The sequence below is a fragment of the Pleurodeles waltl genome, chromosome 6, assembly GCF_031143425.1.
Source record: "Pleurodeles waltl isolate 20211129_DDA chromosome 6, aPleWal1.hap1.20221129, whole genome shotgun sequence".
Taxonomy (NCBI): domain Eukaryota; kingdom Metazoa; phylum Chordata; class Amphibia; order Caudata; family Salamandridae; genus Pleurodeles; species Pleurodeles waltl.
In genome coordinates this window covers 1,379,350,943-1,379,365,015 of record NC_090445.1, presented here as the reverse complement: position 1 = coordinate 1,379,365,015, position 14,073 = coordinate 1,379,350,943, and the positions used below count along the sequence as shown (strand labels likewise).

The 14,073-nt window shown below is 42.2% G+C and overlaps 1 protein-coding gene across 7 annotated transcripts in view; it reads right to left on the bottom strand.

Moving 5' to 3' along the window:
- Nucleotides 1–14,073, bottom strand: part of ATP13A2 (ATPase cation transporting 13A2) — a 671,851-nt gene that overhangs the window by 297,267 nt on the left and 360,511 nt on the right. For all 7 annotated transcript variants that reach the window (XM_069240690.1, XM_069240693.1, XM_069240692.1 and 4 more), the window contains one exon: nucleotides 3,273–3,350. In XM_069240690.1, the coding sequence (XP_069096791.1) occupies nucleotides 3,273–3,350 (78 nt within the window). The remainder of the gene's footprint in view (nucleotides 1–3,272; nucleotides 3,351–14,073) is intronic.

Sequence of the window (14,073 nt, the reverse complement as noted above, 5' to 3'; positions counted from 1 at the left end):
GACACTGCCTCTCTCTCTCTTCTTAATGCAGATTTTGTAAGAAAGAATTGCTAAAAACCAGGATGGATGAGCATAATCTTCAGAGTTAAAAGTGTACTTTTGTCTTCAGAACGCTTTCACAGAAACTGGAGATCCAACATTGTGACAGAACATTTCTTACTGTGTGCTTTGTTTTGTTAATTATTTAATTGCACTCAGCGAGGTGTTGAGCCTTTGCTAAGATTGTGCTGTTTGTGAGGACTAGTCAGGTGAATCATAGCATCTCCTGCTTAACCTTACACTTCACATATGCGCATACATACACATGTTCAAACTTAAATCACAGGTAATTTTACTCAGTATATCAAATGTCCGAAATGTCCTTGAAGTGAGAATCTGAATGGTAATAACTACATTTTTCAAAATATTTAGTGTAGTGTAAGGGATGGCAGGAGATGAAAAATTGTATGATAATGTTACAGCAGGGCTATCTGTCTGGACACACAGAACAATTTTGGTTCAGGCTAAACACCTCAATGACCGCAATTAAATATTCAGCAAAATGAAAAGGACTTGGATCCCGCACAGAGTTTGCTTCTCCGGTTACAGCAAAAACAGATGCATGCATTTGGGAAAGGAATATCCTCTGCGAATGGATTTTTGGATGAGTGCACTACTATATGTAAAACAGCTATCCCAACTTTTATTTTGGTCATGGGCCATCATGCTAGTCCAGTGTGCGCAGAAAGGCCTAGGCCTGTCCCTGATAATGAGATGCCAAGTCCTTGTTCTGGGACCTTGAGCAGCTCACAAAGTGTGCGCTCATAACGGCCATAGGTCTACTGTCCATGCCCTGGGTGAATGTTGAAAAACAGTGGTGGCAGCTTACCAATATTTTTTTTAATAAGATGTGTGACCAGACCTTTTTCTCTGTCAGGGAAAGGAGAGTGTCTCATGTAAAGCTCTGCCGTTATTTGAACCCCTAAACCTTGCACTGACATTCCATGTTCATGTTGAGGACTTGTATGAGCACAAAGTGTGCAGCACATGTATGGTAGCAAGACTCAGTGTGGTATGAGTCCGAAAACTGAGATCAGCAGGATCGATTTTGATTTAGCATGGGACATGGAGGGGGGGGGGGGGGGGGGGGGGATTCAGCTTTCCCATACAGTGGAAATTTACTGACTGCATTCCTGTGACTAGAGGGTAGAGATCTAGATACTGAAATGAGAGATGATACAGAGGAGGTGGCCTTTAGAATTTCTATGAAAATACTGTTAATAAAGAACTGTCCATTAGTTCTTCTTTCAGGAATCATAAGTTGTTTATAGAGGCCAGTTGGCACTGTGCTGTTAGCAGACCCCAAAGGGTTCATATTGTTAAACTGAATTAAAGATTGCCAAACAATAGATGAAACTGAGTAATCTGCAAAGAAGATCCTGATGTGTAATTGTACTAGGCATGTGTCATTTCTTTTACTAATAGTGCCAATATGGTTGTTCCTCCACAACTGATACCAAATGATGGTAAGCTAAATAAATATAACTCGTCTGTTTAGACAGTAAAAGCTGTTGGGAATGAGTAATAGAACTCATCATCTCTGAACAGTGGTGTGATCAAAACCACTAAAGTTACGAGATATTGCATCACAAATGTCTTCTGCATTATTATGGATTTCCTTTATAATCACCAACTCCTACGGAAGTTACAGATTTGAACAAAAAAACGTGTTTGTTTCACAAACGGATCAGTGGGCCCACACATTTTGCAAGGTTAACTGATCACCTTTTAGTTGCTGAACACACTAATCCAGTGTTAAACCAGTACTAATGAGGTAAACGTTTACCCAGGTAGTATTAATGTGTGTTAAGATGACAAAATTGTGACATAACACTGCCACATATAGTGTTGCACTGTGTTGTGTGATTTGCCTTCCTGACACATAATTTAGCTAACCATGCCACATAATTTGGTCCTCCATTTCCTCATAATTCCAGTGGCTCCGGATATAATGAACCAAGCATGTGGAAAAGTTCTCTTTGAAGATTATGGGGCAAGGTTTCTTGGGTTTCTTATGAAATCAGTGGTCATTGAGCATTGTCTCTAGAAGCTAATTTCCAAATGGTGGCCCAGGGTGATCAGTGCTGTGCACTCCATTTAGACACATAAAATCTCGAAAGGTAGCAAAGTCAAGCAGCCAAGGTATACTCTATAAAATGACAGAGGTTTGAAAATAGGATACAGCGTGACACAAACAACGCACAAACTTGGTACAATTCAGAAGAATTGGACTTTATTTGCAAGCTGGTTAAGTATGGGTGGTACAGACCACAGAAAATCAGTGGTTGTTTACATACTTACAGGTTTGACTGGAGTTCAATGTTGAGCCCTGTGGTAAATGTAACCCTATGAGAACGTTCTCAGGTGTTCCTTGAACCCTTCGCCGTTGTCAGATCTCACAACAGCTTGTTTAATTTTAATCAGATAATAGGGCAGATATGACCGAAGTCGAGAAACTACTTATTGAATTGGATCGGATCAATCTGGGCCCTCTCCTGTGCTTCTGAGGCTCTGTTTGCACGTCTATGGAACACAGTGGGTTGGAGACCCTGCCGTTGAGCTTGCAGTTAGAACAATCACACAAAAAACAATAAACCCAAACATCTGATTCTTAAAAGCATTCTAGATTCCAAAAGGGCATTAAAGGAGATAGAAAAGTATAACATGTTTCAGTGTTTCAAGTCTGAAACTATAACTGTGAACTTCAAAAGCAAACATGCCACATTTGAACAGGAGCTGATTCTTGTGATTTGGAAGTTGCTTTAGATGCACACTTTGCCAATTCACACTGAAGAATAAGTCAGCAGATCAACCATAACTAGATTTAATCAATGAAAACGTCTCAGTGAGTTGGCAATTCCAAGGGTCTGTATTCTTTAAAATATCATTGGCCCCGAGGTGCCACTGCCATTCCTATATAAGGGCTCAGACATTACCCTGGCTACTGGTTATAAGATATCAGTGACTATCGATGTCTGCCTGCTGCCCACACAACTAAGGAGGTCACTGCAGATTTTAAGCTCTACAAAGCACTGTGCGATTTTCTTATCTTGCATAATTGTTAAGAATGTGTTACTACATAGGTTTTGCAATCCAGCCCTTGACTCAGACTCCATATACAGACATAGTATTACACCTCTCAGCTGTTCTATCACCCCCCCCACCCCAACCCTCTAATGCCTCCGACGTGGACTCCATTTCAGTTGATCGTAATGAAGATTCAAAGTACTTACTTGGCACTGCGCTCTTGCTGGTTAAGCCCGGTTCGGCAACGATGGAGATCAGCACAAGTCCATCCTTCATCCAACACACTGCGAAGAGAAAGAACTGGGTAACAGATTCCATTTTATTCAAAGCCCTGATGCATATGGGATGCTAATATCTCTTTGTGCCAATTAATGTATTTTGGTTCACTGTTATTCTATGTGACTTTTGTGGCAAAAAGGTGTGCTAGACCTTCTACTATATCTAGCACTGAACCAAAAAGAGTGCTTCAAAGAGGGCATAACAAAATCAATACATTATATAAATACTAAGGTTCAGGGCTGTCTTTGTTGTGAGTTAACTTTTACTTAGCATTTTAATTTTAGTTCCTTGCATCCTGGGTAGAATTCCTGTTGCACATCAGTCACTCCAATTTTGTATTTCTCCTGCAATACACAATTCAGTTTGAATCAGTGTTCATGGTGCTATGGTCAAGTGTGGCACAATGGTTAGAGCAGCAGACCCTGATGCAGAGATCTGGTCCGGGACGAGGGTACAATTCCCACCTCAGCGGTCTTGGGCTCAATTTCCTTGGACCAGATAATTCTCGCCTCAGTGCCTAATCTAATTAATGGGTCCCACTCTGTAACCCTGGGCAATAGCTTGCTTAATCTCCACAACGGCCCTCATAGCGCTTGGATGCCTGGCTTCACCCTTGGGCTGTCCAGGAGTGGGCGCCTCCCAGGGAAAAGCCAGGAAGGGTTCCACAGCGGTATGCGTACAGCGCCTTGAGACCCTAAGGGTGAGTAGTGCGCTATACAAGTTTACAGTTTTACAGCTCCATTCCAATGTATCGGTTAGTTCCGGTGAAATTATGCTGAATCATGTGTAATCTCCATAATAATCTAAACCATGAAAGATTGAGTAATGCATTAACTTACATTATAGAGAATGAATTATTTAAATTACGTTTCCAACCCAGCTCACAAACAATCAGGTTTAGAAAACCTGGTCTCACAAAAGCTTACAACCCAGCAGACAGACTGGGTAAAATGCAGACAGCCTACACCGGGCTTCCGTGTGACTACCAAGTTTCAATGTTTGTCCATCCAAGAAACAACATTTTCTCCCAAGGAACTGTCTGTATACTTAATTATATTAAATATTAGGGTGAATCCTTTAAAGAAAGGTGGAATAATACTACACCCAAATAGTGCAACAAATGTAGACTTGCTCACTAATCAATTAGAAGCTGAACATTATTACAGATATGCATATAAAAATGTTTAATTAATGGTTAGCAATTTTATTTCAATACTTGAAACGTAAGGTATAATGAAGTAAAAATTTAAGCTAAAACCCTTTTGCGTTATGAAGTGATCAGCATCTTGTACTTGGGTTCTGGTGAGATTGCCGTGGTCGACACTGTGTACCAATTGATTCAGCAATACTGATGCTTGTGGATATGTACATTTTTCAGCTTTGAGTCTTGGATCTACTTGGAACACCCCTGAAATGTTTAAATTAGCGGCGGCCATGTTGCCTATAAGTATTTAGTCCTGAGGATGGTCTTGCCTAATCATTAGCTTCAAGACTGAAACACTGACAATCTCTGCTTCTTCCTTCGCACAAAATGATGTGCTAATTTACTAACAACGCAAGTAAACCGATGGATAACTGTCACGGACACTACATCATACAAGAGTGGACTTGCACATATTTGTACGCAAATACTGGACATTAAAAACTGGTTTGTTTCAATACATGTATCCACGTGTTCTATAACCGAACCCCTTACATTTGAAGTACTGAAATAAAATGGCTAACAACCAAACATTTTTATATGTACACCTGTATTGTTCTACTTCCAACTGATGTTTGATCGAGTCTACATTAATTGCACTATTAAGACCTGATGGTGTATCACTTTTCTTTGAAGGAGGTATTCAAATTCTGGATCTAATTAAGTGTACAATCAATTCCTGCGGGAGCAACTCGGAGTCTCTTGTATGTACATTCTCAACTTCCAAGGGGTTAGTTGGTTGTCCTCTGTATATGTGAAGGCTTGTCTCTCAGCATCTTGAGGAGGTTATTTCCCTCAAAATCAGACATCACCGTCATTTGACAACCTTAGAGTGCTCACAATAGAAATGAGAGTTTAAACAAACGGTCCCCTTTCGCCCCACTAATTCTCAAATGCAGGGCTTCACAGGCAAATATGGCTATTAAAATCAGTAGTCAGGAAAGGCCTTCACTTCACTTCAGAAAACATGTATAAATTAACGAACCCTGCCTCACAAATGACTGGTTTCAAGCAAGCCCCAGGATTCTCACGTTTAGAGCCCTGCAGTCATTTTTCTCCCTGCCCTGTGAAGATACAGGGAACTGCATAAAGCTGAGACAGTTTGAGGTGTGTCACCCCGTAGGCTTGTGAAAGCTCAGAAATATTTAGATCATTAAAGCAAACAGATACATGATGTAGTGACAATAATGCATTTGCAGCCGAAAGTAACAAGAGTCACAAAAATCTCAAATGTATTTTTTTTTAACAAAAACGTAAACTGGACTGGGGGAATGAGATCAGCAATGGCTAAATGTATTTTTTGTGTTGTGGTAACTGAATAGTGTGCTAAGCACAAGGGGCACTGGAGAGCCCTGGATAACATAACACATACCACCTTAATTGAGATAGGGGAGGTGGCACATTTCTTATAAAAGAAAAAGAATCCAAGGAGAGGACAGTAACATAATGTGAGGACAATGCACCAGGGAAAGAGTTGTTATAAGGTGCAAATGGGAGATTTTCATAAAAATTAATAAGGAATATAGGGTAACAGCACTTTACAACATATACAATTGATTATGACAGGGCAACAACTTTCAGGTTGTTTAAAAGTGAACAGCTGATAAAGAAAATGGCCAGGGGTTAGAGAAATACATCTAGTGTTAGAGAGCAGTGAGAAGGGCAAAACAGTGATTTAGGGTGGGATGGGGTGAACTGAGAAAAGGAGATTTCTGTGATTAGATTTGGTGTAGAAGCTAAAACTATCTGGACACAACTTCACCAACATGTTTATGGTTGAGCACCAATACTGCTCGCTAGCCCCAAGGCCAGTGCTTGATGTGCCTTCACAGACAATCATTGCACACTGTACTTCTACTGAATTGTCATGACAGGGAAACAGCACTGCGCCTCACTAAGGAGCGAGGCCTGCAGTGCTATCAAGGCACTGACCTCGCTCTTTTCCCAGACTTCACAATCATGGTGGCAAGGTGCTAGGTAGAAATTCCTCAAAACAAAAAAAACTGCTACGTGATAAGGTAATTAAGTATGCCATGCTATACTTAATGAAACACAGAGTTCACTCAGAGGACAGGCAAAGTCAGCCTTGTAATTTGCCAAGCACCCTCACGAGGAAGTAATGAGGTATGGACGAGTGAGTCCTCATAGGGATGCAATTCTGAATAGGAGCCCAAACCAAAGTACATTAGATGTAAACCCAAATGGTGTAATGTATATCCTCAACTGCATACTGGCATGAGGTTATTAAACTAGTTTGGGCGTGGAGGGACTTTATCTTTTCTCACACGACATTGCCATCTTGTGTCACCTCTCGGAGACCAAAGACCATGACCCCTGGGCGTAACACTTTTTTGTTAATGGGTTTGTGTTTAGAAATGAGGGTGTAATTGCTGACAGTTTGGGTGGTCAGGGTGAAAGGGGCACCGAGCTCTTAAGCCAAGTTTGGGAGTTGGGGGGTTTAAGGCTGGGATAGTTTTAGATGATGGTTACTGTTTTGTTATGGTTAGCTCAACAACCACTCTCTGCACACTGTACATCACACAGTCATGCACGATCTCATGTTGTTACCCTGTACTGGGTCATCCCTATCACAGTTAGGTCACAACAGGGGACAGAAACACTCCACCTGGCTGCAGATACGTCTTCACTAGCTCAGATGACTTGGAATGTTTGTGGCCTGAATACCCCTAAAAATATAGACTGGTTCAGGCATACCTGGATAGAGACAATGTGTCAATAGCGTTGTTAGAGGAAACACATCTACATGAGAGTATGGGGGGGGCAACTCCTGGCTGATGCACCTCAGTGAAGAAGTTCCTCTGGACTGCCACTGAGATTAGCGTAAGCTTTAGACCTTCAGCTGCCCTCCACAACACCGCTGCGAATGAGGTATCCACATCCATAGCAGGGGACAGTGTTTAGGCCTGTGTCTAGGTAGGTGTCCAGTCACTGTAACCAGCCAAATCCTCGTACCAGTTGTCCTCAAGATCTTCTACCTGTTATCCATAAGGGTCTGCAGACCCCTCCCATTCATATCCGAATCCAGGCCACTCATATGAATAAGGCACTGGCTTTTTCATGGGGAGTCTGTCCCTTTATCTGCACCAGAGCTGCCATCGGACCACACCCATCTTGCTCAGTGTCTAAGTTGGGGATGACAATGGGGATGGTGGTGCTGTGGGGCATCAGCACTGAAGCAGGCACTGGAGAAGGTTGAGGTAGCTTGACTAGCGCTGCTCCAGATCCATAAATGGATCCACAGGGCCTGCCTGGCTTCAAGGACAAACCTGCTGCTGGGAGACTAAGGAGCTCCTTCAGAGATCATAGACGCTCCAGCGGGAACAGGCCACCCAAATAGGTAAGGGTGTCATAAAATTCATTTAACTTGGCAGTGGTTGTTCTGGCTCCTGGAAACTCAGGCACAGAGACGACCCAGGCTCCATCGCAGAGCTAGGCCTCAAGTGGCAACCCAACGCAAAGATGACTTTGACAGACGCAGCAAAGTCTAAGAGCTCTTTGACTTCTTGATCTTCCTGTGTGACTTTCCCGATTTTCCAGACGACCTCAACTGTGACAACAAGCGATTGGAGTGGCTCCAGGACTGATCTCGGGGCCTTCTTCTCAACCAAGATCTGGAGCGTTGCAGAATCGCACAAGAAGTTTGAGGGACCGCTCCCTAAAGGGCTTGGGATGCATGGCGTGTCATTGGACACAGTCCTTAGCATTATGGTCGGACACCAAATGCACAACCAATGTGGGTCTGTCACCGCACATTTGTAGGTGGCAGGTGCCACAGGGCTTGAAACCACCTTTCCTCGCTGACAACTTTAATGCACCAGGAGGAAAAGTCTAAAAAAAAAAATCTTGACAAAAAGTCAAAAAAAGGTCAGTCAAATGGGGTAGCTCTACTCCAGATGTGTGCTGATTGGCACGAAAAGAAAAAAAACTGATGCCAGCACGCAGGAGTGTAGCTCATATAGGAACTGTGCACATCACTTTCGGTGCAGACAACACCGCTGATACACAAAACGTACGCCGCCATCACTGGCACATAGGTGTACTGCTCACAGAAAAATTTCCGGATTAAGTCTGAAACCTGGGGATTATTCTTAGGTGAGAAATCTGCAGCTAGAAATCTCTATCAGATGAACCAGGTTAACCCTAATCTTTCGGTCATTTTCCTGGATGCTGAAAATGTCTTCGTCTCGGTGGAATGGCCCTTTTCTTAGAAATATCATAGCATTGTATAGGATTAAATGCTTATATTCTCCGTATGATCTCTTAATGGTATCTCTCTCTGAATCCTCACTCCTCGTTGCTACAACAATAGAACCCTTGACTTGTAAGCTGAGGCAATACCATACACAAAGGGGCTGGCATTCACAAACAATCGCCTCATAATTTCACTATACAAGGACAATATTATGTTATTTCCTAATCAACCCGAGGAGAACCTGTCCCCAATTCTTCCTGCCATTACACAATTCAGCGGTTATTCTGATAAACTGGGGAAAATCCTAAATGTAACCATGCACTCCCTCCTGACAACAGTTTGTATCCAAACTCCCACTTCAGTGGCAAGAGCACTCAATTCACTACTCAGGTATTAGGAGTCATAGAGATAGGGATGTTGTTATGTTTGATAACTACTGCCTGGCAATGTCTCGCCTGCGCACGAAGATAGACTGCTGGATTAAATTACCCTTATCAATGGCGGGCCTGGTGGTGCTCATTAAAATGGTGGTAATGCCTCGCTTTATTTACCTTTTCCAGGTACCACCATCGACCGTGTTCTTTAACACACTTAAATCGGAGTTCATTAGACTAATCTGGGTGGAACGTCAATCCAGAATAAAATAGGACTTTTTTGACATTACCATTTGCATGTGCTAGACTAGTGGCTCTAGATCCCGAACTACACTACATGGCAACTCATGCACTTCTTTGCAATTTACTGGTTTTACCTCAACCTCCATACCTCACACCATGGTGGAATCTGAGAACACTGCCCAGAGCACCATAAGAACGAGTCTCTTTATAAAGCCGTCATACTTGAGAAAGGTGATAGACACGGTGGCGACGTCTGTAGTTACATGGCATAACCTGAGCAGCGCACCAGGATGCCCCATACTGTACTCCTCTAAGGTCCCAGCCATTAACAACACTGCAATACCTATATCAAATCAACAATCTATCCACAATATTGGGGCATTAGGGCACCTGTTTCATGGTACGACTTTTCTAACAGCTGACAAATACAATGACATTGCAACCACAACTGTGCTGAACGATTTTATATTTTATAGACGGACACGTGTTCAAGGCTTACCGTCTGAACCAAATGGGTCCTGCGCCAATCACCTTCTTCACTTGACACTCACAAGCGGGTCGGTCACCTACATTTGCAAACTCACACTGAATGCACACAATTTGGGCTGGTTTCCAGCAATGGTACAACTGGAGAACGCCCTGGGTGACTTTTGGGACAGGCGTATATGGACACATTGCTGCGCCCAGCTGGAAATGACCTCCATGAATTATAAAACAAACTCCTACACTTTTAAGATAATACACTGACTTTACTACACCCCTGCAAAATTACACCGTTTGGAAAACACCAGGCCACAGGTCTGCACTCGCTGTCACCAAACACATACCACTTTTCTTTATTTAGCGTGGGAGTGCATTTACATTGCTATTTACTGGGTAGATGTGTTGGCAGAAATCGCCCAAATCGTCTGTTATCATTTCCCAAACACCCTTGACGTTGCCCTGATGGGGTATGTTGCCAAATTACCAAAGCCAACATGATGCCTGGTGTCCCTGATTTTATTATCTGCGAAGAGAGAAGTGGCCCTCCAATGAATGAAGGGTCCATCATCCATGAAGAAGACATGGATCAGATATGTAGTGACTTGCAATACCAATGCAGAGCTCTACGCCTCCATGCTAGCTGCAATCCAGGCCCTGTGAATAAAGGATACCACTGCATTCTTGCGTAGCCTGGTCACAAACCAACAGTTCAGACAATTTCTCAACAAACTCCAGGGAAGATGACTATTGCCTGGGCTGAAACACAGATTGGTATTCCCTTAAAATATAGTTGGTATTGTTCAAAAGATGTGAATTAACCGGATGTTCTCTGCAGGACGGCTTTGATTGGGGCTGAAGGAAAAGATGTATTCGGATGTGATTGGGGTTGAAGGAAAAGATGTAGTCTGCTATATGATGCTGGTCTGAACTCAATGCAGGATCACTGGATTTTCATGGGCTGAACGACTGAAGTACTCATTGCTTTTAGTGCTGATATACGGAGGATAATTGTTTAAGATGCAATAAAAATTAAAAAACCTTAAACAAAACTACCCTTAAAACACAAAAAGATTTGTTTAAAAAAAACAAAGGGTCCCACAGATGGCTTAGAATCATAAAGTAAGCATGAATATGTAGATTGTCCACAAAACAGAATAGATGTCTCTATATGTAACTGTACCCACTGAAAATTAACAAACTAAACTTGAAAGAGACTTGGCATTGGTGGTGATGCTCAGAATCCACATTTGTGAACTGCATACAAAATTAGGAGTTGCTGGGAACAGACTGCAGAGAGAATCCTTCTACTTAAATTAGTGGAAATAAATGTGACAATCTATTGTACCCCTAAACGTTCACGTTGGCCTGGGCTGGATGTGTATCACTCTATGGGTCACACATGGTCAAATGGTGGCAAAAGTGATTATTTTTTTTAGACTGGAAGAAGTGGTTCAGTCTTCAGATAGAATTTTGTATTGGCTGTCTACTTAAACCTGCATTACAGGGGTCACATTGACTCCCAGATAATGAGGAGATAGGCAAAGAAAAATGGAAAGTTGAAACATTACGTGACTAAGGTTTGAAAAGTCTGATGGTGGCATTCTCAGCTATACACACCTCCCAGAATGTTTATCTCCCTAGTGTGTTTTCTCCTGTGTCTACCCTTTTTTAATAGAGAGTTAGTCTTTAAAAATGTAGGTAGTAAGAAAGCCAGTCAGTTGTTTAGGGAATATTAGGAGCAGTCTGTATTATTAAATTAACTTGCTTGATGAAAATGCTTTAATGTTTCTGATGTTTTCTCATCAAAATATTCTTCTACACTTACCATATTACTTTACTGTTCATGAATGCTAAATAGAGTAAACTAAACTTTAAGAGAATGTATCAGAGTGTGTACTGTAATTTCAGCATTACACATAGTTGAGAGAGTTTAGGGGATTAGTACACACAAACAAGATCACTGGGTTGGCTGTGTGCAGCAGATGAAACTGTGAAACATAGCAGGATGAAACAGAGAAGTGCACTGGCAATAAGCCAAGAAGACAACAGGGATGCTGAGAATAGAAGCCATTGAGGTTTAGGGGGTGTGCAGGCAGATTAGCCATAAATTCAGAGAACAAAGCATGCTCAAATAGTGTTCATGGTGCTATGTCCAGCGAGACCGAAGGGCAGGGGAGTTTTGAGAAAGAATAGAGACAGCCCTTATCAGGGGAACAACAACTATATAACAGAGGTACACAAAGTCAGCACTGACAAGCTGGAACCAAACAAACAAAGCCACAAGACAGGCCATGGCCGTCCAGGGAAGAGTGTAAAGCATGCAATGTACACAAAAGGGCGAAGGCCAAAGGAGCCATTAAAACAGCAGACAGGGTGGGTAATCTCCTTGTCCTTAGAGTGTGGGGTGGAGGGGCACACGGTGGGCAGATTGATAAGGAGCAGAGTTGGTTATGGGTGGATTACTTAGTGGATACATTGCAGTTGGAAAGTTGCGAGCACTGTTGAATGCGTGGCTGTTTGTACGATGTGTGTATCAAGTGGCTGGGCCTCCTAACAAACAGATGGGTGTTACTTTTTATCACCAATCTGGTAAACCAAATCAGGGACATCCATAAGGCTAAGCCTGGCAAAGATGCGTGCAACTGAAACTCATCATTGTTTCATGAATGATCTGGCCAGACTGACAGTTCTCAGCAGACAGAATTATGGTGGGCAGACACGTTTGAAATCTCAGCTCAGAGGTCGGCCTGAAATCAGAAAGACTATATCCTAACTGCCAGAGATTAAGAACGATTTAAGGCCAATACAAAGGAATTTTATACTCCTGCTGTCTGTGCTGCACTTTTATAGGTGTCGAAGCATGTATCACTCCTAGCAATGTTGTTGAGAGGGCCAGAGCAGAGGTAGAGGAGAGAGAAAATGGGACAGACAGAACGAGGTGAGCAGGAGGCACAAAGAGCAAGTCAGAGATATGCTTTTTCAGGGTAAATTAACACATGCTGTCATTTTTTGGATGCCCCGTACCTCAGTTAATAAACAAGCCAAGAGCCCATTATAACAGAGTCAACGTAATCTAGCCTTAAAAGGTTTACAAACCAACCCGGGCCTATAGCATGTCAAACTGATGATCCTATTTATCAAATCTCAGAACGTAGTCACAACCACCTATGAGAGCTAGCAAAAGATAAGCTTCCTGGTTTATACAATTTTAAAAATAAATAATCCTCACTAGAGTTTCTCACTATTGGGGTTGACGATAGAGAAAGTGGTCACTGAAAGAAAAACTGAAAGAATTCAGGGTTGAACAAGTGTCAATCTGCTAAGAGATTGAACACTTTAGCACCTAAGACAGCTTTTTTGACACACAGACCCAAAAACACAAGTCTGATCTCCAGAAGTTCTGAAACTGTGACATTAAGTCCATGATTAAATATTGCCAGGACCTCCGATGTAAGAATGCTATGTGTTCTAGGAATTCAAGAGGGAAATGATATAAGGTGTATTCTGAGCTAATTCTTCCATTTTTTGGGAGCTTTCTACTCCAATGGACCTACACAGAGCTAACAGAATTCCTACAAGAGGCACAGAAATCAAGAGAAGTGGCATGGGAGTCATTTTTGACATAGGGTCCCAAAGGGTCGCAAAGACAGAGCCAGGAGCTTGCGAGTCCCTTCAAGGTAGTAGAATCAACATTTCATTGACCTATGCCGAGCCACCCAAGTTTGGAAGCAAGGTCTTCAACTAGTTAAGAAGGAATGTATAGAAGCTGGGATGGAGGCTTCAATCAGACAACTTGCACCCTTCTGCATTGTCTGTAAGTTACAATGGGTTATTGAGAAGTTAGGGGACGGAGTTTATTTGGCTAAAGTTCTAGCTCCCTCAAGGACAGTAAATCTACCTCCCTGCGTTACTCTTAATGCCCACCTTATACACGGGGTTTGAGCTGGATAATTCTAGATTTGATTGCTGTATTTGTTCAGAATAAAACTGTGTATCAGTGTTTTTCTTATTGGTGCTCCTTAAACATAGACCTGGTGCTTTTTAGTACTTGCTTCACTTTTATGATATTGCATTCTTTAATGAAAAATATTGAAAACAAATTAAATAAAGCGGCCGAGAGGGTCAGAAATGTGAGAGCTAGGCAGGGGAAACAGAAATCTAATTGGAGGCAAATATAGATACTGCAGTAGGTACAACACAAAAGAGTTGATTAT